This window comes from Electrophorus electricus, chromosome 17, assembly GCF_041902795.1.
Source record: "Electrophorus electricus isolate QZ-2024a chromosome 17, ASM4190279v1, whole genome shotgun sequence".
Classification (NCBI taxonomy): domain Eukaryota; kingdom Metazoa; phylum Chordata; class Actinopteri; order Gymnotiformes; family Gymnotidae; genus Electrophorus; species Electrophorus electricus.
In genome coordinates, this window is record NC_137513.1 from 17392501 (window position 1) to 17416179 (window position 23679).

The 23679-nt window shown below is 45.7% G+C and overlaps 1 protein-coding gene across 9 annotated transcripts in view; it reads left to right on the forward strand.

Annotated features, from left to right (window-relative positions):
* nphs1 (NPHS1 adhesion molecule, nephrin) overlaps positions 1-23679 on the forward strand; it is a 66728-nt gene that overhangs the window by 19118 nt on the left and 23931 nt on the right. For all 9 annotated transcript variants that reach the window (XR_014117864.1, XR_014117865.1, XM_081699983.1 and 6 more), the window contains 11 exons: positions 502-624; positions 910-991; positions 3097-3200; positions 6684-6805; positions 8575-8746; positions 11207-11364; positions 17003-17144; positions 17251-17375; positions 18775-18943; positions 20230-20359; positions 22091-22263. Coding sequence is in view for 7 of the 9 variants with exons in the window: in XM_081699983.1 (XP_081556109.1) it covers positions 502-624; positions 910-991; positions 3097-3200; positions 6684-6805; positions 8575-8746; positions 11207-11364; positions 17003-17144; positions 17251-17375; positions 18775-18943; positions 20230-20359; positions 22091-22263 (1500 nt within the window). In the remaining 2 variants the exon portion in view is untranslated. The remainder of the gene's footprint in view (positions 1-501; positions 625-909; positions 992-3096; positions 3201-6683; positions 6806-8574; positions 8747-11206; positions 11365-17002; positions 17145-17250; positions 17376-18774; positions 18944-20229; positions 20360-22090; positions 22264-23679) is intronic.

The window sequence follows — 23679 nt, forward strand, 5'->3', positions numbered from 1 at the left end:
GCAGGATGAGTGTCAGCGCTTGGGAATTAGACTCAGTGAAGATCCACTGGTCATCAAAGGCTCTGATCGGGACAAGCCACGTGTGCGGGAGCATATTACCACAGTGGAACCGTTTATCCGGTGTTAAGTCTCAGCCCAGCACCCTGTCATGCGGGATTAGTGTGTAATTACTCAGCTCGGTATTTTGCAGTTCGAGATGTCCCTGGAGAAGCTGCTGCCCCTCCTCTGTACCCCGTCAGAACCGCAATGCATCCCTTCAGATCCCCACTACACCCAATCAGATCCCCACTGCACCCAATCAGATCCCCACTGCACCCTGTCAGATCCCCACTGCACCCAATCAGATCCCCACTGCACCTGTCAGATCCCCACTGCACCCAATCAGATCCCCACTGCACCCTGTCAGATCCCCACTGCACCCTGTCAGATCCCCACTGCACCCAATCAGATCCCCACTGCACCCTGTCAGAGTGCTGATATTTGTTTGACTCTTTGGTGCAGTCCCCCCATCACAACCCTCCATTGAGTTGGACTCCGAGGAGCCCTGGGTGGAAGGGAACGAGTACACCGTGACCTGCATCGCCCCGGACGGGAAGCCAGAAGCTGCCATCACCTTCTTCAGAGGTAACGATTGATTTGGATACAAAGAGAATTTGAAAGAAGGGCCCATATTTGTCCAGCGATGGGCAGAAGGTGGTTGAAAGCTCTTGACTTTAGATCATTGCTGGGCTTCTGTGAGCTTGCGTTATTGCGCAATTTACTGTGGGCGTCACCCTGGATAAATGTGACCAAATGAATGAGTGAATATGTAAAGCAATTCTGGTATGCATTTGTATAGTGTAGAGAAGACATGCATATCTCTAACTCTCTCCCTCTCTTTCTCTGCCTCTTTTTCCCGCCCGTTCTCAGATGGAGAAGAACTGACAGATACACAGCCTTTTACGATGTCAGGTTCTGAGGATAAACTCCTGAACACTCATGCTGTAGTCCGGTATGTGTGTGTCTGTGTGTGTCTGTGTGTGTGTGTGTGTGTGTGTGTGTGTGTGTGTGTGTGTGTGTGTGTCTGTGTGTGTGTGTGTCTGTGAGTCTGTATGTATGTGTGTCTGTGTGTGTGTGTGTGTGTGCGCGCGTGTGCCTGCGTGTGCGCGTGTGCCTGCGTGTGTGTGTGCCTGCGTGTGTGTGTGTGTGTGTGTGTGTGTGTGTGTGTGTGATTTGTGCAAATCTCTGTTCTCATATGCCCTTTATCCATTCATGTTTTCTTCTAAACAGCCATCCTTGAGTGCTGTTCATAGTATGAAGTCCTAAGAGAACTCGTTTTTCATTTCAAAACAACAATAAGGTCTACATTGATGTGAAAGTGTACCATGGGCAAAAGCCTTCCGGTTGAAGTGTTGTTTGAATGACAAATGTAATCTGCCGAGGTAATTCGAACTCCAATTCTTTCTGAAAGATTATTTTTGCTTATACAAATATAAGACACTATATTTTAGTTTGGAGGATTTTAGAAAGCATTTCCCAGGGTTTCTGCAGGTGGACAGAATAAGCTACTATTCAAAGGCCTTTGTTTTTGGTAAAAACTCTCTGTAAAATCTGTAGAAAAAGCCCCCCCCTGCCAAAAAAAACCAAGTTTGTCAGCCTCTGGAAGATAATATGGAAAAGGTGGTATCAGTGCTGGCCATTCTAATCTGAGAGATGAGCAGACTCCAGGAGGGACATCCGGGGTCCAGGAGAGGACACAGCAGTGGCAGAGGACCAGGATGGCAACACCAACAGTCTGTGTCCAGTCTAGGACCACATATAAACGCACATTCACACTGCTTCAGATGTTAGGTCGGGCTGCCGACGGCCTACGGTGTGAGTGTAGTCCGCGTCCCGGTGGGTTCCAGGTCTTCACGCTGCACAGTGCATGTGGAGCAGTCCTGGCTCCACAGTGAAGAATCATACACACATATCAGACCACAGCAATAATGCCACAGTGAGCCACATATCAACTGGTTGATTCTGCGTGGGAGGTTTCTTTAAACGAGAGATTTTATTACTCGTTTATTTATTTATTTATTTTGCTTTCTCCCTGTAGCCTGATCAATGATGTCTCATTAACAACATGTTATAAATCCATCTGTTTAATGCGCAATTAAGGAGTGTAGGAGACTCGTAAAATGGCCTTCTATACCACTGTAAACCATTGGAAGATGATTTGTAACATGCCCTGATTACTGTATATTAGTTCATATTTCTGACTACCAAGTCATGTTCCTTTTGCATATCTTTCATTTGCTCAAAATGTGTTGCAACATGTTTGTGTAGGTTTTCAGCGGACCAGGTCAATGAACAGTTACTTAAAGACTTAAAATTTGTATAATCTCAAAAACAAATCAACTGATAAAACCTTTCATAGCAAAACAAGTAACATTTTTTCAAGTTTATAAGTCCAGTTGCTTTAAGTTGCTACCATTAGAGTATTAGGTTCACTAGTACTATAGTTCACTAGTGGCAGTAGCTTCACCTCTTGACTAGTGACGCCCAGGGATCTTTTTTCAAGAGTAACGTTACTAATTTATTTTGTCCCGTGTGTAATTATTACCACATCAAAAGTCGAGAGAATCAAAAGGCTTTATTGTCACTGCAACTATATACAGGTATACAGTGAACCGAAAAAATGTTCCTCCAGGACAATGGTGTAACACAGAGGAAGAGCCACACGAGGAGAAACGTGAATCTTAAATCATTTTATCTTTTTATTCTTTTTTTGTCATGTCCTATGAACCCTAGAACTGGAATAAATCAAATGAAATTGCATGGGGTTTGTTTGTATTTCCCAAAGTCTGAACACAGCAATGGTTTCAGAGAACAGGCAGTAGTTTGCATCATTCTCTAAAGGTGTTCATTTTGTACCAAGCGGCATAGCTGTGCTTCTGAGGAAGGTACTGCCAGCCAATCAGCTCGGACACGCCTCACACATGCCTCCCTCTGCCTGGGCTCCAAACTTGTGAATACAGGGGCGGTCGCCGAGGCAACCTTTAGTGGCACCGGGGAGCAGGGTGCTGTTTGAAGATGCACTAACGGCCGTTATTCCTGCGTTTTCTCGTCCCGCAGGGTCCGAGCGCGACGTTCGGACAATGGGCGACCGCTGCTATGTCGGGTGCAACACCCTGCCCTCTCCCATGCCTTGGAAACCAAACAGCTCATGAATGTGTACTGTAAGAATCCCTGTTGACTTCTTTGCTTGTTGCTTTTTTGTGACGTTTCAGTGTCAGGTGAAACCTCTTGAATGTGCCTCTCTCACTCATTATCACACTTCACAAATAGGGAGACTTGAGTTTGCTTGTATTGCATCAAAGCCGTTTGGACCTCTCAGAAGAGTGCAGCTTACTTAGTGCACTTAAGGTACACAAAATAGTGATTTCAGTGATTGGTATGATTAATCGGGCAGTCCTAAAAAAGGTCAGGAGAATTTAATCAACTGGCATCATGTAAGGCAACGGTTTTAACTAATGTTATCATTAAAGCTTAGCGAATTAAATAAATTAGTCGTAGAGTGCCACAATGGTGTTTGGCGTCAAATGTGATTGGGCTAACACAAAGCAATTATCAGTTCTAACTTTTTAATGAATAGTCAAGTCTCGAAAAGCAATGAAGAAAGGGGTATTAATGGGCGTGTTTGTGTGTGTGTGTGTGTGTGTGTGTGTGTGTGTGTGTGTGTGTGTGTGTGTGTGTGTGTGTGTGTGTGTGTGTGTGTGTGTACTTGTGCAGACGTGTATAAGCTTACACGTGTACACATGTGCTTGTGTATATGTGCATAATCTGTACTATTTTCAGCACAAGGTGATAAGCGAGAGAGAGTTACATGAACTGCCAGTTGACATTGACTCCACTACAGATGTGCACATGTTATTACTGGAAGGAGAAAAAAAAAGTAAAATGGATTCAGAGTTAATTGAAGAATATAAGCAGAGGGAGATATATATATATATATATATATATATATATATATATATATATATATATATATATATATATATATATATATATATATATATATATATATATATATCTCTTGAGTGTTAGTCTTCTCTTGAGAGAATTTATACTATCATGACTGTGAAAATTCTTCCTGAGACCATGAAAAATTCAAACAAGTGCTTACATTAAAAAATGTTCATATCTAGTTATGTGATTTTTTTTTTTTTTTTTTTATAAAGAATAAAATGCAGTGTCCTGCCATGCCAGGAGAAGCTTTGTAGCGCTGCAAGCCTGGATCAGATTAAGCAGTTTAGAGGATTAATGAATTAATGCATAAATGAATGAAATGCATTGGAGGTATGTTTTTGTGTATTGATACATTCTTTTTTTCTTAGTTGTTCATTTGTACTCAAGATTTTGTTATAATGTATTGGTGTTGAAAGCCATGTTCAGATATCTGAATATGAACTGTGTTCAGATCATGCTCAGATGTCTGAATCTGAAATGTGTTTAGATCATGTTCAGATGTCTGAATCTGAATTGTGCTCAGATATCTGAATCTGAATTGTCTGAACTTACATTCATGCTCTTGAACTGAACGCCCATTTTCTGGTCTGGGTCCGGCCTTCTACTTGGCCATTAGAGCCTCTTCTTACGGCTTCGGTTTCATCTCAGGCGTGATGAATTCATGTCTCTCCTCGGTTTTGCCTCCCAATATGGCATCTGTTCAGGATTCTAATTATGCCATATATCGATAAGCTCTAGTTAGTTCCCAGCAACATCTTTTGGGGGCAATGGCTCGATGAATGCCTGTAACAACAGTCACACAGCAGGGCTGTGAATGCCTAGAACGCCTGTTGTACTGGATCCAGTTACTTTTCTTTTCTTTTTGGCCTGTATTGCATTGCCCACAGTTCACCCTGCCCCAGAAAGGGTCGCCCAGGGTCACTTTTCAAAGTGGAAGAGTCTTGGATTTGTGCCGGTGGTCCTGGCTAACTGCAGACTGTACTAGAAGGGTCTGTCTGGTCTTGTCATTAACACCCCCTAATGTTTGTTTACTGACAGTGAAGCTTTGCTCAATATTCCTCAAGGCCAGCCATAGCATTCGGTCTCCAGAATGTCCAGAACAAGACATAATCTAATGTAATTATTGAATTCACTCAAGGAGAATAAATGAAGCCCAGTAACTTCAGTTTTCGACCAAGAAAAATAGAGCCGGACCTAAGGCTTGTTTGCAGTAAATGAGTCTGAAACAATAAATTCGACAAGCTCACACCAAACATTTTCAGAATGACACTATACGAATTGTACAACATGAAAACTGACAAACCCTGACACCAAGTTTTTAATTGTTCGGGGAAAGTGAAGCACCTGAATCCCCCAAGCACCAAAACCTTTAAAACTGTTTAGTCAGGTGTTCAGTCTCTGTAACCTCACCCATACTGCATGTCTCGGACAGCATGTGGCCGGACTCTCGCCTCGTACACCATCTCTGTCTCATTTTATTCTCTGATTAGCTCGTGTCTCAGTGGCAGGGCCATTTAACCAAATTCAAAATCTAACCCCTGCTTAACACCAATTCCAATTTCATACCATAACTACGAGCAGAGGAACTGAAAACTCATTTGAAGTTTGCAAAAAGTCATAGGTTCACCTCCTTACACCTCCTTACTTCTCCTGGCAGCTCATTTTCTTCTCATTCTTACTTTGTGAACTGTTAGCTTCTGCTTTCATGGTTATGGAGATTTTTGCATTTAGTAAATGAAAATGTTTGTGAACTCTTGTCAGTCCATGTCATTCGCACCTGTACTGCTATTTGTATGCATGTGTTTGTCACGCTTTGCGTTTCGCATGTATTTTTGGCTGTTTCTTATGTCTCTTCTGCCTCTCTGTGCCCTCCTCTATCTCTCCATTTCCCCATTCCCTCTGTTTATCCATCTCATTCTCTCCCTCACTCCCTCTCTCTCTTTCTCTCTCCCTCTGCTCGCCCCTCTCCCCTTCCTGCTCCCGGCTCCATCAGCACCCAGCCACCGCACGAACTGCTAATCTTGCAGAACGGACGGCCAGGGCGTCGGCCTTAGTCAGCGCGGCCGGCCCGTCGGCTCCAGATTGCCGGCGAGGCGGCACTTTGTCACGGCAGACCCTCCTCCGTCCGTCCCCTCGCACCCCGCACCCAACAAAGGCCGGCCCCTCCTCAGCCGTAGCTAACTCGACGGCGCATGTTTTATTCAGGAGCCGTGCCGTAATTTATTCATATTCCGTCTTGCCTTATTACTGTTTAAACATCTGTTATTTTGCTTTATGGACTGGAGCCAGGAATGCCCCTCCCGCTTGGCACTTAACGCCGTCGTGGAAGGGACCGGGGCCCTGCTCTGTGGCTTGAGGGTGCCGTCCACCGGTAAAGCGAGATGCTACCTCGCCGCTGCTGCCCCGGCTCCCGCCGACGCAGTGTTTCCTCCTCGCTCATTCGCGCCCCCCACGCATTGCACTCGGTCCAGCCAAAACCGCAGCCCGGTATCAGATGGACAGGCCAATCCACGTGGCCGGCTGAGCCCTACGCTTTGTCCTTCATCCACCTAGCATGCGTCTCTCACTGTTCTCTTCACTTTTGCACAGGGTTTGCAGGGGATTATGCACACTCATCACGGTAATGTGGTTTATGTCTCACTTCTCCCTCTGTTCCTCCCCTTGGTTCTCTGTGTGTGTGTCCTTGTTTGAAGTTCCACCTCAGGTTCCAGTGATAGAGGGCTTGAGAAGTGAAAACGTGAAAGCGGGTGACTCTCTGAGGCTGGTCTGCATGTCATATGGAGGCAACCCTCTGGCCACTCTGCACTGGACCAAGGTGGGAAGGAAAAGAGCCGTCACATCCCCAACACACTCACAGCTCAATCACCCCCAGGGGGGGCTGAAGTCAATAAAATTATTGGCAACCCTACTGGCCCGCCAACTGATGGTGTTTTCCACGTTGAGTATTTTCATGTGCTAGTAAATGTAGATAGCTAATGTTATTAACCTATAATGAGTATCCCTATTGTTTATTGGTGAATTGTGTGTATGTGTTTGTTTCGGTAAGTCGAGTTCTTTCTAGGCTAATTTGGAAAATAAATAAATAAATTCTAGAACTGTTACAAGGGGCACTTGCTGGCCAACTATGCAGAGAAGACTCCAGAAAATAACCACAACTTAACCATATGCGTCAGGAAATTAGTTCAACAAATTTGCAGTTATTTTCATTTCTATTTTTGCACGTTAAAAGTACAAAAAGTTGCGAAAGTGCTGCTCCAGAGATTCCAACGGTCGGGCTAACCAGGCCGTTCCCATGGAGTCAATCGGCACACGTCTGATGCACTAAAACACGTTCAGCTACTTATCGCATTAAACATTATTTTTTGGATGAACAACAAAATGAAATAAACACTAACTTTCATATACCCTCATTTTTGTTAATTTTTACGAAGTATAGCCATTTTTCCTTTCGCCAAAAGTAAGCTTTATGCAATTTTTGTAGCCTGTATCTAGACTTTTACGCTTGCACCCATATGAAAATGGGCCGCTTTTAGTAACGTATTTGCCAAGTTACAGTGGCTTGAATTGACTCAAATAATAGAAGTGACTAATACAACATATGATGTGCTGGGCATAAATGAAACCTTTGCTCTCTAATGTTGTTTAAGCAACCCAGACCCGGCAATGACGCACTGAAATTTGGAATTTATTAGGCTACATATTGATTCCTTGACTGGTCTCATGTGACTGTCCTAATGTGATATTCGCACTAGATCAGCCATGAATTTAAACAGAACGATTATAATATAGTTTATAATATAGTTTATAGTTTGATTATAATATAGTGTCTTTGTAGCTTTGAATTAGCTTGCGTACCCTGTAATTCCTCGTGATTTATAGCCATTTTTAGCGTGCCATCCCAAGATTTACCTCTGGCCCCCCTAAATATATCAGATATTTTCTGCAGACACCGCTGCACACCAGATGCGTACTGACCACGTAAAATGGGTCACAGAACCATCACCAAGAGCGCGATAGCTCGCGCGCTAATGTGCTTCGGCAGCCAGTTGAATTGAACCTCGCGCGGAGGTGTGGAGTCGCCGTCGTGGGTATTTCGCAGCCCGTTCCGAGTGTCGACTCTTCTTTTCAGCCGTTCACCAAATCACCTTTCTACGTGTCACTCATCCGCTACGCTCAAAGACGCACGGGCAGGTGTGCCATTTGTCGCGCACCTACACTTTAACCTCCGCAGCGCAGCGCAACGGGCACACGCGCGGGGGGAAAGGAGACAGAAAGAGAATGCAAACTCAAAGTTTTGAGCTCTGAAGTACCGGCAAGGGGAAAGTTTTTTTTGTTGTTTTTTTTTTCTGTTTTCTTGCTTTGTGAATAAATTGCGTGGATTATTCCGTATTCCGCTGGCTGGTGTTGAACACTAACATCCAGCACCCGAAACAAACAAGCCTTCCCAGCAGAAAGCTATTTTCGAGTTATTTTCGAGAAGAGCAGAAAGAAATGCGAAACGTCTGAATATGTCTCTTGTTGCCGTTCTCCGTCGCTCTCTTTAACTCCCTCCCACATACGTTCTCTAACTCTCCATTTCCTCAGAATGGCGAAGTGCTGTCCACAACCTGGGAGGTGGACACCGCCTCTCAAAGTGCCAGTAGCGCTTTAAATATGGAGGTGAAGCCAGAAGATAACGAAGCCACGCTGCGCTGCGAAAGCGTCAACGCGGTGTCCCGGTCACCTCTGTCCGTCACTCGGGCTCTCTCTGTTCTCTGTGAGTCTTTGAAGCCACACTCTGTGTTAATTTAAGAATAAAAATGCAACTTTCCTGTACTTCCTATACATATAAGACATTAAAATGCCCCAAACGAAGAATGAAAAGGGCAGAGAGAGACGTTACTACCAACGTGGGAATTAACGTGGGAACTGACGTGTAGGTGTGTGATGTCAGTTTGCAAGTAGTGGTGGTATAAGCAAACTGGGTTGCTTTAATATTTAATTAACGCTAGGTTACTAATATATATTTCACTCACAATGAAGAGGATTATATCTCCAAGCTCTTTAGTTTTGCAAAACAGGTGCTCCACACTGTTCTTGTTGTGAAATCGTGGAAATCACCTTTGGTGATAGTAATAGCAGTAGTAGGTTATTAATAATCCTAAAGATAGCAATAATAATTAGGTTGTATGGACATTACAGATTTCAAGTTGTAGTCGATAAGACTTTGTCCTAAGACTTAATTGATGAGGAGTAAAATTGGTGAGAGCTTGAGTTTCATTTAGTGGTTATCTGAAATCTGTTGTCTCAAGTGGAAGATGCTGTTCTTGCTTCCATAATGGCTTTTAAATCCTCTGGAGTCTAGAGATGCTCTTTGTTTTTCTAATTAATATAATATATGAACTGGTTTAACTGAAACTTGAGAGTTAAACTGTTCTTGTCAGTTTCTTTTAAATAACAGAAGCTCAGACAGAGATCTTTAGCTTCATTTTAATGGCCTTAAAGCAGGGAAGATTAATTAGTGCACCTTTTAATTTCAGTGCTCGCTCTGATTCATAAGAATCTGAGAAGTCACCAAGGAGGCACAGGGATCAGCTACCAGAGGAAAAGACTGTGGTTTACAGCCTATTTGATAACCCACTGAAAGCTTACCAAACAGATACGCTACTGCCTGCTTTGGCCTGCAAACTGTCAAAATTCCAGTTTAAGTTATGACCTGTGAAATATCCTGCAACGGCTTGTGGCTCTTCACAGAGGCCCTGTTTTGGATAAACCTTTTTCGTGGCATTCTGGCTTGATTTCGGCCGCCGGGAGCGGTGAGTGGCATCCGAGGAGCTGCAGGATTGCACATGTGGTCACATGCCCTGCAACTCCTAGACTGTTGTATGAGCTCATAATATGCGAACATGGTTCCTTTATGCAAACCTGGTCTGCTCGAGGCATGCACAGCGACGCTGCATGTGCCTGCATGTGCCTGCGTGGGCGTCTGCACGAGTGGCGTCTGCACAGGTCTTTTTTTCCCCACCCCAAGTTTTACTTTCCGTCCTTCGGCGAACGGTAGCTATTTAAGAGCCTGGCGTTTCACTCGATCTCCAAGGCACAGAGGACTGTGTCGTCACAGGTTACGGCCCCAAGGGAATGTCGGTGTTCTCGTCTTCAAAGTTCCAGCCGAGACCTCACGTAACCCGTGCATTTGTACATCTTGGTTTCCTAATGGCAGCCGCGTCAGCAGGACGAATAAAACACAAAGTCATCTGCAGGCGACAGTGGAAGGTTTAACGGAGGAAGGTGAAGAAAACCATGCTAGTCGACCCTGTTGTACGAGCAAGCGGTGCCGCTTGGTGCTGAGGAGGATTTGGTTTTTGTTCCCTTATGCTTGATGTTGTTGAGAAAACTAAATAAACTATACTGTTAAATAATTTAGGTTGAATGAGTGGTGTATATTTAATGGCTTTAAATGCTTGTGTTAACATATTTGAAATGGACACTGCCACCACCTGAAGAAGAGGGCAGGATCTTGATTTCTGGGCTGGTGGTCAGGGCACACGTTAGCCCGGGTTCAAGGCCTGGTGTGGTCAACGTTTTTACTACAAATGGTGTCAGAAGAGGGATGGTGAGGTTAAGCCATCAGGAGGGTACCTATGGTCACAGCAACCTTGACTGCTGTGATGAGAGGCTATGAAGCTCAGTGGGATCCCTTGGTGAGGGGCAGGGGACCCTGCATGCATGTCTGAGGGACGCATAGAGTATGTGAAGGACGTAGGTGTGCTCCTCGAAGGAGGGAGCCAGTGGTGGTAGTCTTCATCATCTTTTTGAAGGACAGGACAGTGTGATGGAGGATATCACCCCATGAAAGAGAGGACTGTTTTGCCAGGGAGCCGACTTTCTTGCGCTCTAAGTCCAAGTACCCATTTGCTATCTGCAATATGAGGGTCTGAGGTTGGGTGAAGTCTCTACATTTGATATAGTCTTAAATGCCAAGCTTCTTGTTTAGTTATTAATGTTTAGTTATGTTTGGCTATGATTCATCTGTTTAATGTATTATATATTAGCGTCTGTGAATGATTTAGTACCTCTGTTGAAACTAATGTGAAAGATTCTGTAACAACCAGCAGGGTCTCTGTGTCTCTGCGATAGCCACTCCCCTGCCCCTAACCCCCCCCCCAGCAATGCAGCAGTACATGTATCTTTAAATGTTTAAGAGAGTTATTGTTCTGGTGCTCCCCATCTGTTCCAGTCGAGCCATCCGAGGTGGTTCTGAGGGGCTCGTCTGAGGCCATAGAGGGTAAGGAGGTGTCACTGTGCTGCCACACCACGTCCAGCAACCCGGCAGTCCAAATCCGCTGGTGGCTTGGCTTTCAAGAGCTCAACACCAACATCTCCATCATCTCCAAGGTACAGGCAATGGGACACATGGACAAATGTCCTTTTAGAACCACGTTGCTTCAGAGGAGTTAGAATGAGTTAGAACTAACTACAGCTACTGAGGCAAATTAGTCACACGCCCATTATGATATCAACCAACATGATGTGACTTTACTGGTTGAACCTATAGATTCTACTCTGTTACTATAGATTTATTTATTTATTTAGCAAAAAAAAAAATGAAAAAGCACCTAAGATGAAATATAGTTATTATACGGCACAGTAATATGGCTAATTGAGGACAGCATATCATTAGAAATTGCTTAAGATTGCTCACCTTGCAACTTATACAGCTTTGACTAATTCAGTCATGGGTAAACCATTCATTCCGTTGCGTTAAGTTTCTAAGCATGCTTCAGAAAAAAAAAAATCCTCCCTTTTCTGAGAATGAAGAAATGTGTACTCAGTGTGTTTCTTCATTGATATCTTGACGGGTTTAGCCTTGAAGTCAGGCACAAGAAAAACCACCGTCAAGCAAACCCTGGTCGGGCTGCCGCCACTGACAATAAGCGGCTTTCCAAGATGGAGTCTTTGATTAAAAGTATAATTCAGCTATTATACTACAAAATAACAGGCACACACCTTGACCCTAACACAGAGCGGCGGCACCAACTTTTAGTTTGGATTCCATTAGCTGCCACTTAATTACCTGTGAGATCAGAGGCTTTCTAACATGTTTTATTCATTCTTTGTTCATTTTCTGTGGGGTTTGATTTGAATTAAATGTAGGTGAATAAAAGCCAAAATAAGGGAGCCACACACTTGTTCATTTTGATGTGTATTACATATGATTAACATTGTTTCCTTATATTGTTTCATTTACATATTGCCATGATATATATATTCTAAAGTTCATATATATATATATATATATATATATATATATATATATATATATATATATAATATCTGAAGAAGATTCCAGTAACTGCAGTGTACAGTAGTAAGAGATGTAGAGATATTCAGAACTAGTGAAGTACACAGAGTTTCCAGAGAAACAGGACAGATAGAGGTCCTTCATCAGCAGTTTCTAGGAGGAGGAATTGGTCCGAAACGTCCTGTTTCTCTGGAAACCTTGTGTACTTCACTACGATTTTGAATATCTCTCTCTTTCCCCCCCCCCCCCCCCCCCCCCCCCCCCCCTCTCTCTCTCTCTCTCTCTCTCTCTCTCTCTCTCTCTCTCTCTCTCTCTCTCTCTCTCTCTCTCTCTCTCTCTCTCTCTCTCTATATATATATATATATATATATATATATATACATACACACACACACACACACACACACACACACACACACACCAGACACACACAGACATTGATTAAGCTTTGATTACAAGAGAGCAGGAATGACCTTTCTGGCAGTATGGTTTTCTATTGCTACCTCTGTTGCTTTCCATGACGTGTTTTCTGCTCGGCTGACAGTAATTAAGCATGCAGAGGTGAGGAGGTGAAGCACAGGCCAGTTTTCTCGGCAAGCCGCGTGGAGCCAAACGAGACTTCTCACAAGCGAACTCACCTCAGAGAAAAGATATCAACATTTGTTCTGGTGGTACAGGGGATGGGAGACACCTTTCACTGTAAAATAATATGTATTAAAGGGAGCATATTAATGCATACATGCATAAATATGAATTACCAGGTTAAAGATCTTGTGAAAGTCTTCTCACCAGGCTTGGCGTCCTTTTTTTTTAACCCAGTATTCTTAATATTGAAAAAACATCTTTAGTGTTGTATAATATATAACTGATTGAGTGGATTCGAGTGACTGTAACTGTGGACACCATACAGTGTTAGAAAGCTTGACTCAAAACACAGAATGGCCACGTCACGGTTGGCTGGTCCCCCACCGAGAGGGACATGCCCACCTCGGACGGGGGCCGTACCATTTTGTCTACCCCATTCTCAATCACCTGATTACTGATTGGAGACACCTGCTCCTCATCATTGTGTCTCCCTATTTATGCACCCGCAGGTCCCGAAGAACAACACTGCACATTAGTGGTCAAGGATACTACGGAGTTCCCTCGGTGCATTGCAACTCGCCGTTCGTAGCACCCCTGCGGATTACTTTAGCGTTTACATTGTTTGTCATGGATAATAAAGAGCACGTTAGCTCAACTTCGCCTCTCCCTTCTTCTGTGCCGCCAGTATCACAGAATGCGCAGCCACCTGGAAGTGAAGCAAGCAGCCCTGACTGGGCTCACCTGCTAGTGGTTCAGATGGCGGCTCTGGACCAGCAGAAGCAGAAGATCGGGGAGGTTCACTCAATGGTGCAGGTACTCGGGCAGTATGTGCACTGCCTGGTCACGAGTCCAGAGCAATGGGCGACCCCCCCCCCCCCCCCCACCCCGGTCAGTCAACCGGTGCCTGAAGGGGTTAAAGGACTGATCACTACCCCTGAGGCATATGGAGGAAACCCAAAAACTTGTGAGGGGTTCGTTGTGAACTCTTGTTTGGGTACCAGTCTTGGTTAAAGGATTACGTGAATGTGTCCTTCGTGATCAGGCTCACAGGTAAAGCTTGCACTTGGGGTGCGGCGCTAGTCATTTGGAAACTAAGGGCTATGTTCAACCACCTCCATCAGGGGTGGCTCTGCGGACAAGCCCTGTTGCGTCTGAGGCAGGGTCTCAGACCAGCTGCTGACTACACCATAGAGTTCTGGACCCTGGCTGCAAGATGGAATGAACCCACGCTGTTCGACACATTCCTTGGAGAGCTAAGGGCAGAGTTGCAGGCAGAGCTGGCCTGCAAGCAGCAAACTGCCTCGTTGAACGAGGTAGTGCGTCTTGCCATTACCTACAGCCACCTCCTGCAAGAGCGGCATCAGTACCTTAGCCACGGCTCACCACAAAGGGAGGGAACCTTAGGAGCCGGACAGACCGACCCGCCAGAGGAGCCTATGTACAGCACCATCCCGACAACCACATTCTACACTCTTGTCTCCAACAAGATAATGCCCTTCCTGGTGACCTCCATAGAGAGCCCCGGAGCAGACAAGCAGGTCACCGGCTCTGAGGGAGTACTTGGGAAGCTCTGTCGTCACTTACATTGACAAAATCCTGATCTATTCCTCTTCCTGGAACCAACACGTGCTCGACGTGCGGGCCGTGCTGCAGAGCCTATTAAGGAACCACCTATACTGCAAAGCAAAGAAGTGCGAGTTCCACCGTAGGGAGGTAGACTTTCTGGGGTAGGTCATCCAGGAGGGCAGTGTGCACATGCAGCCGTGTAAACTGGAGGCAGTGAGGGCTTGGCCTAGACCGCACACATGCAAGGCACTAACACAGCTTCTGGGCTTTGCGAACTTCTACAGGAGGTTCATCAGGAACTTTAGTTCCATCACAAAACCCCGCACAGACCAATTTCGTGGACTAGCTAAGCGGGTCAGGTGGACCTCCAAGGTGGTCAAGGTTGCTTTCACCACCACACCAGTTCTACAGCAACCTATTGCCTACTTTTCCCAGAAACTAAGCCCTGCAAAGCAGAACTACAGTGTAAGAGGCTGTGAGTTGTTAGCCATGAAATTGGCCTTCGAGGAGTGGAGGCATTGGCTCAAGGGAGTGCGACACCCCTTTACAATATACATCGACCACAAAAACCTGGAGTACTTACAGACCACAAAAAGACTGAAGGCTAGGCAAGCCCGGTCTATTTTCTTCTCCAGGTTCAAGTTCTGTGTAACCTATAGACCTGGGGAGAAAAACACCAGGACGGACCCACTGTCCCGGCAACACCACGCAAAAGCCCTACTGATCACTGCAGAACTTGTTCTTCCCCTCTCGTGCTTCTTGCCGTGCCTGGAGTGGGACTTTGACCCACAAATAAAGGCCACGAATCCATATCTGCAGTGCCCATCCAACCACCTCTACATACCGCTAAAACATCGGAGTGATCTGAGCACACGGACACATACCTCCGTGGGAATGGGACAACCTGATGCCACACGTATGGCACAGTTAATAGGCACTCATTACTGGTGGCCCACTATGCACAAGGACATGGAGAAATATGTGTCTTCTTGCACGGACTGTGCCTGCAGCAAGACCCCACGCATTCCCCCCATCGGTAAGTTGCTCCCCCTGCCTACTCCTCTGAGACTTTGGTCGCAGCTCGCTTTGCACTTCGTCACCTCCCTACCTGCCTCTGAGGGCAATACAGTAATTCTAACAGTCATTGACAGGTTCTCGAAGATGGTTTATCCCCCTGCCTACCATGCTGGAAACGGCCGACCTGCTGTTCCACCAAGTATTCCACCAGTTGGGTCTGCCGGAGGACATCAGTTCATGTCTCAAGTGTGGAGAGAACTGCTGGGCAAGCTCAACATCATAGTCAGCCTGACGTCTGGCTATCAGCCACAGTCGAAAGGACAAGCGCAGAGGGTTAACCAAGTACTGGGTAAGTTCCTCTGTCTATATTGTCAACACCATCCTGAGACATGGAGCGTATACCTCCCTTGGGCGGAGTAAGCACAAAACTCTCTGCGTCACGCGAGTACTGACCTTACCCTAGAACACACTCGAAGGTAGTATCAACCACCGTTTGTTCTACCCCTGGAACATCCCCGCTTCAGGCCGGCCGGCGTTTGAAATCTGGTGCAAAGAGAGCGAACGGACTTGGGAGGAGACACATCAGTGACCGCGCAAGGCAACTGCCACAAGAGGAAGTCGGACAGGCGAAGGGGGGAGACCCCATGATACGCACCGGGACAGAAGGTGTGGGTCTCAACCAGAGACAGCCGTGCGGGCACCACTGGCAAACTGGCCGCAAAATACGAGGGCCTGTATATAGTCGAGGAGAGGATCAGTGAGGTAACTTACTGGGTTGCTCTGGCAGGGCGTAGTTGGGCTTCCCAGGCCTTCCACATTTCGGCACTGAAGCCCATGACGCAGGGTCCCCTCGCCGAGGAGGACAGTCCTTCGACCAACCCGTCTCCGCCCCTGGAGACGGAAGGGGGCCCGATGTACAAGGTGAGGACTGTGCTCGATTCCCAGAGGAGAGGCAGGGGGTTGCAATACCTTGTGGATTCAGTGGAGAGCACGGTCTTGGCCTTGCTGGTGGCATCGCAGCGGTAGGTGGCCAGGTTGTCGTTGGGTTGCAGGGTGAGGAGATACTCCCGAGAGACCCCTCGCTCAGACTGAATTTGCAGTGAAAGACCCTGCACTGTCCTACCATTCTGTCGAGGAATGTAGTTGGGTCCCGGCCTCCCAGGTTTTAGACCCCGGCCTCATCACCTCCTTTCACAGGCTGCACCTGCGGAGACACCTACTCCTCCTCACTCCTCCCTATTTATGCACCCGCAGGTCCTGAAGAACAACGCTGCACGTTAGTGGTCAAGGATACTACGGCATTCGTAGCATCCCTGCGGATTACTTTAGCGTTTACATTGTTTGTCATTAATAATAAAGAGCACGTTAGCTCAACTTCGCCTCTCGCTTCTGTGCCGCCAGCGTGACAGGCCAAGTGTTTCCTTTGATGTGTGGCAACTTGTAGCCACACAGTCATCTCCTAAATGATGGTGATGTGTTATTCCTAAATGCCCCTTTCTTTTTTCTTCTAATTGTTACTGTAATATAATTGAAATGAGTTGAAATGAGTCTCTTGGGTTGAAGGGTGAAAACGGAGGCATGACAACAATGTCGAACCTGACTCATGTGGTGTCCAGGGAGAAGAATGGACTCCTGCTTACCTGTGAGGCATTCAACAAAGGCACACGATTCTCCAGCGTCAAATCCAAGACCCTCAGTGTCTATTGTGAGTCAATGTTGGCATGCAAATGATGATTTCAAAGTAGCAACAACAACAAAATCCTCAGTGATGCTTTCTCTTTGTCTCTCACCCCCCCATCTCTCTCTCTCAGATCCTCCTCAAAAGGTGTGGTTGGATGTCCCTCCTACAGGAACCCCTCTGCGCTCAGGGAAAACCATACGACTGGTCTGTTTTTCTAGTGGAGGGAATCCAACAGGGCATCTGGCATGGTTCAAGGTGTGTGTGTGTGTGTGTGTGTGTGTGTGTGTGTGTGTGTGTGTGTGTGTGTGTGTGTGTGTGTACTTATTTTTGTGACATGAACCCTTATCTTAAACGCTGTTATCGGTGTGTGTGGGTTTTTGTTGTTGTTGTTGTTGTTTTTTGTTTTTTTTAAAGAAAAGCAGTCCTACCTTTTTTACATGAGAGCTTTTCAAAGCACATGTGACATCTGAATTGCTACTAAATGTAAGATGGCAGGTAGAATTGTTTGAAGGCTGTAGGCTTTTGGAGAGCTTTTAAAGAAATAATAGACTAAGTGTCACACGTGTTACTGTCAGTCATATGCACTAACAGAAATCTACATTTAATATCTGATTTTTTTTAATGGATTAATTTATAATATAGCATGTTCAGAATCAGCTGGAAACTTTTATGTAGAATGAAGAATGAACATTTCCATGGGGTGGGGGGGGGGGTATAGCCATACTTTGTGACTCCCAAATTAGTTCTGAAATGTTAAGGTCTGAACAAATCAGTTTCTAGTCCATTCAGACCTCAAAAACAATGACCCATGTACTGGTCCATTCTCGATTTTAGTGCAGTAACTTTAAAGACCAAACGAATAGGCCCTTAAGAGTGAAGTGAGTGTGGCTTTAACAGTGAGCACACCACAGCCAGCTCTGGCCAGCTCTAGCGAGCTGTCCACCATCACATCCAATGAACCAAGCTAAGAGCTGCCCACACGCTGGGAAAGCCAGGTCAAAATGGATGCTATTGTGGAATTCAGCATTTAAACAGCTCTTAACTCTGTAAAACATACACGCTCTGAGCACACTGAGATCATCTTTGCCCACAATACAGGGAGCATAAAATCCATATGCCTGTGTTATTTTATCATTTAATTAGGATGTTATGAAAAGAGGGGGAACTTTTCAACTTAGCAGTTGGCTAGAGAATATCTATTAAGCTGAAATGCAGCAGGGCAAAAAAGCTTAGCTTTTAAGACATCATCAGATCCTTTCCTGAAATTTGATTGGACACTTTAGTATATGTTTAATTTCTCTAGCATGTCCTCTGACATTTCCTGAGAAATGGCTTGGCTGTGGTTAGTCTTTAGGTTGGATTATATTATCAGCTGACTTGACTTGATAGTTTTCGATCGAAACAGGCTGGTTATGTGGCTTGGGTTAATAACCTTTCCATTTGAATTTCCAGTTTAACATAGAATGTCTAAACATTGTCAGTGTTAAAGTTACAAGGTTGTGTAATGCTGTGACTTTTTTAACCCATTGTACTTGTTGACTTTATGTCTGTGTGTTTGTGCTCGTGTGTGCTTGTTGGCCTTGGTTTGTGCATACGTACGTTTGTGCTCGTGTGTGTGTGTTTGTGTGTATTTGTATGCATAATGATGTGACAGAATGGTAGGACAGTGCAGGGTCTTTCACGGCAAATGCAGTCTGAGCGAGGGGTCTCTCGGGAGTATCTCCTCACCCTGCAACCCAACGACAACCTGGCCACCTACCGCTGCGATGCCACCAACAAGGCCAAGACCGTGCTCTCCACTGAGACCAAGCTGCACGTGCAGTGTAAGTTCAGCCCTGTGGTCCAAATGGCCACCAAACCGAACCCATACAATCAGCATAGAACTCTAGACATCACCCTAACTGGCCAGTCCCACCAGTTTGTCTATGCCAGTAAAACCATTCTAATGTGAAAACCGAACACAGAAACTGATATATAATCAATCGTTTGTTCTAATATAGTTTCCAAAAGCAGTGCATGCGCTATGAACTGTGATGGCATTCTTCTTGTTGCCTTAAAATGGCTCTGTTAAGATAATCATAGGTCAATAGCCTTCCTGCATCACCTTCCAGATAAAACAAGCCACGCACTTGCGATAGTGCCGTCACCAGAAGTTCGTTACCTTGAGCCGAAGGCGCCAACGTCAGTACATGAGCCTGTGTGAAAGTGCGCATGCGGCGACGCACTTTCTGTGAGAAAGATAAGAGCAGATGTAGATTTTAAAAATGCTTCTTACCCTGTTCTTTATATGTGTGGCCATGCAGATAGGAACTAACACCCATCTGTTTCCAAGTTTGAGCTAGCCATCCTCCAGCTTCTCAGTGATCAGTGTCTGAGCATAGGATCGTGGGTACTGTCTGGAAACTTTTCACCAGTCTCAGCAAAGACAGCATGACGCGGACACCGCACAGAAAGAAATCCATCAGCACCACTGGGCCTGACGCGTTCATAGCGGCGCCTACATTAATACCATCAGTCAGCTGGCTTTGTCCTGTGTTCCGAAATTGCCCAGTGACCAGCAGGATAGAGGGTGACTGGCAAATTGTGCAGGGAAACAGATGGGCTATAGTCTGTAATTGCACGCCTATAAAAAGCACCTATGAGACAGACGTAGCCATTAAAGTGGCCAGTGAGAGTAGGTGCACAGTGGGCGATCCTAATAAAACAGGTGGTGAAGTCAGCGAGAGAGAGGCAGATGTAAAGTCCTCCACAGCTACTGAGAGCCTTTATTATTCTGAACCACTGATACACCTTTATTTTATTGTAATGAATGGAGCTCTGGTAATAAATCGGTAGTGCTTCTCTGTCCTGGTTCAGAGACAGTTCGTCTGAAGCAGTCCAAGAGCAGGACTCGAGCCCCTGTGCTCCAACCGCGAGACGATTTCAGACCACAGTTTTCTTAATTTATGTTAGATAGAAACTAAAGTGGAGATATTGTGAATTGTGCGGGGCTGGATCACTCAAAGGTGTCAGTGTGAACACCTTTTCTAGCAACGATGAGCTTTTAGTGAAACACAGGTGTTGTTGAGGAGTGACAGTGTGACATCGGTGTGATGTGTTCCTGGCACAGTCCCTGCGGTGAGTGTGAAGATAGTGGTGAGTGAGACGGAGCTGCGAGCGGGACACAGTCTCAGACTGCTCTGTGTGGCTGGGAGCAGCAACCCGAGAGCCAACATCAGCTGGAGCCTGGGATCCACCAGGTACCGGGGCCATGTCACTCAACTGACACATGGGCGCACGCACACACACACACACGCGCGCACACACATACTCTCACACACACACAATCATTCACTCAAACACACACTCACAGTCACTCTCTCAGACACACATGTACACACACACACACACACACACACACATTCACTCATTCACATACACGCGCACACACACACACTCCCCTACCAGTTCACTAAGTACTAAATCAGTGTCTATCACTATGCACAGACAAACATATACACACATCCATACATAGTTTATTTAACATTACCTGGGTCTGAGTCTCTTATACATGCAAATGCCCATGCACACACTCTCTCACACTCAGTCACAAATGCACACACACACACACACACACACACAATCCAACATTGCCTGGAGCCTGTACATTGTCAAATAGCTTATCCCCTGGTCATTAACACGGTTACCTTCACACTCACACACATTCACAAAGCCAGCATCTCTTGGAGTATTTGTCTAGCAGGTCTGTTTGGATTTAATTAGCACTAGTGTTTTTGCACTTTGTGTGGGAAACTGTCAGTTACAAGCCCTGGATGCCCAGCGACTGCTGGCTCTTTCTGACCCTAGCGCACATGGTTGGGTAGGGCTGGACTAGTGCCAGCTATCGGGGTCCAGCGAGGACTCTGCCGGGTCATGCCAGAATGTGAAGACGTCAAGCCGTGCTGCAGAGCCCTCCAATCGGGGAGACCCATGAGGAACTGTGTGCCGTCACTGGCCTGTAACGTGCTCTGTGGTGCGAGACAGGCCCTGTGGAAATGGAAAGTTAGACCGAGTGAAGAGCAAAACTACATAAAAATGCTTTTAAAAAAAACACCTTCTGTGTAGTTCTCCATTCCACAGTCCACAGCGTTCACAGATTCCCTCTACTGAGAGTTGGAGAGCTCGTCTGCTTTCAGAGCGCGGCGGGAGAGAGGCGCTCTCCGGCCCACCACCTGATTAACATCGTGCCGAAGGACGATGTAATGGCTCCACTGTAATGGCTCTGGAACACCGTGGGGCTGAGTGTGGAGCGGTCCCACCGGCGATCCATATCTGGCTCCAATCCCCTGTCACACACGCGGAACGCTGAGTCATTACCTCGTTAAGGTCCGTCTTCAGCGCGGTCGATAGCCAAAGCAGCCGGAGAATCTTCCCCTATGTTAAAGCTCATCTCGGAAAGTTCCAGAGGATAGGACTGCACTTGCTCTCCCTAGGGCTCCATTAGACCTGCTGTGGAAAGAAGGCTGACTGGAAGCAGGCAGGGATTCAGTGCCAAGGGCTTTCTCAAACATACACAGGCTATTGATTGGTTTGATTAGGAAAACCCAGCAATGCTCTAATTTTGGAATGCTGGGAAATACAGCCAGTAGTTGTGACCAGTTTTTTTGTGACACAACCTTTTTTTTTCTTTTTTTTTTCTTCTTGCACTTCCTTCTGGAATTTTCACCGCAAGCTACTTCCCGTCTTTATCAAGACGAAATTTGCCTGTGGGCAAAGTTTGAATTCCTAATGAACATTTACGCATAGAAGAGGCACTCGATTTGAACAGCCTGCGTGCATATCTCATTGTCCTTTACTGATGTCTCCCTTCCTCCCTCGCCATTTCTCTACACTTTCTACACTCTCATCCTCTCTTGCTCTCTCTCCTCCCCTTTCTACCTTTCTTTTCTCTCACACTGTTTACTTCTCTCTGTCCCCCCCCCCCAAATCAGGCTGGTGGGAATAGACCAGCCTCTGAAGAAGGCGGAGTACGGTGGAGTATCTGTCAGCAGCCAGCTTGTTCTCCCCTTGGGCTCTCATCACCACGGCAACAGGATCACCTGTCAGGCCTTCAGTAACCTGCTCTCTGAAGGAGTCAACACCTTCTACACTCTTAATGTTCTCTGTGAGTGTGTGTATGAGTGTGGGAAAGTGTGTGTGGGCATGCCAGTATCATCACTGTCATAAAGGCATATTTGTTTTCTATAACTCTTTGTGTATGTATGAAAGGAGAGAATGAGTGCATGTGTGTGTGGAGTTGGGGTGCAAGGGAGTCTGTGCCTGTTTTCCCATGAGGGTATATGTGAATTTTGTCAGATTGGCAACAGTGTGCGTGTGAGTGCATGTATGTGTGTGTGTTTTGAAAGAGCTGTTAGGCTTTGTAAGTTTAATCGTATATGTGTTTTTTGTGGTTTACGGGCACTATCGTGTCTTCAGTGGTCATGGCTTTGTCAAACACAACAGGCACACTTGACTTTGATGCTGTTTCGCCTGATGTAGCCAGACGCATCTTCAAAGCCTGCCTGCATGTGTGCGTGCACACACAAGTGCGTGTGTGTGTGTGTGTGTGTGTGTGTGTGTGTGTGTGTGTGTGCACATTCACATGCTGAGGTTGTTTTTATCCCTACCTGGCACTCTGCTTTTCTATACAAAAGGCTGCATCATTCATCTGACTGAGATTTCTGAACATTAATTGCTTTTTCTGTATAATTATTTTTTTTCCTTTTTTTTTTTCCTTAGATGAGTTTTTCTTTTGATCTGTGCATGTATACTCTGCACGATAGTCTGCATGTGAATCCCCATCCGCTCGGAAATTACATTTGGTAACGGCACGCGCACACACACAAACTCACAATTAGGACACAGGCAATAAATATGAAAGTGTGCTTTAGTCTGAGACATACGGAGTCATCCAGGCCATGAGCGACTGAAAAATTACTGAGTTTGAATAGACTGTTTGAACTCTGTTGTACAAATAATTAGATTTACGTCTATGCCTGTGTAACTGCTAGTATCCACAGAAGCCAAACTGGCTGGAAGAAAGAAATCCATTACACATTAAACACAAACAGCGCTTTCGTAAATAAACCATTAGCATGTGTTCATAATTACTCAGACACTGATTAAAAATCTTTGCTATGGCAACTCATAGCTAATAAATAGCACTTCTGCACTGTCAACTATAACGCAATGAGATATAAAAGACCACAAGCATGGTTGCATATCAGCCACCGAGGAGACAAATGAAAGGCTAGATCCTTATCATTTTTAATTATTATTCTTATTTTTTTTTGAGACGTTTTCCATTTCACTATTTATATATTTTTGTTTGTTTGACTGCAAGGGGGCGGAGTTTTGGGGATGGGTGGAGCGCCACAGTGCTTGCTCTGTTGCCCTTCATGCTTTTGTTTTCCCAGGCTTTATCCGTAAATAATGTGGCGGCCACTCGGTGGTGGGGACGGGATGGCTGCTCCCTAAAGTCTGGAGTGGGAAAAGTCCACTGAGAGCCTGTCATTTGCAGCGGGGCTGTGTACACAGCACC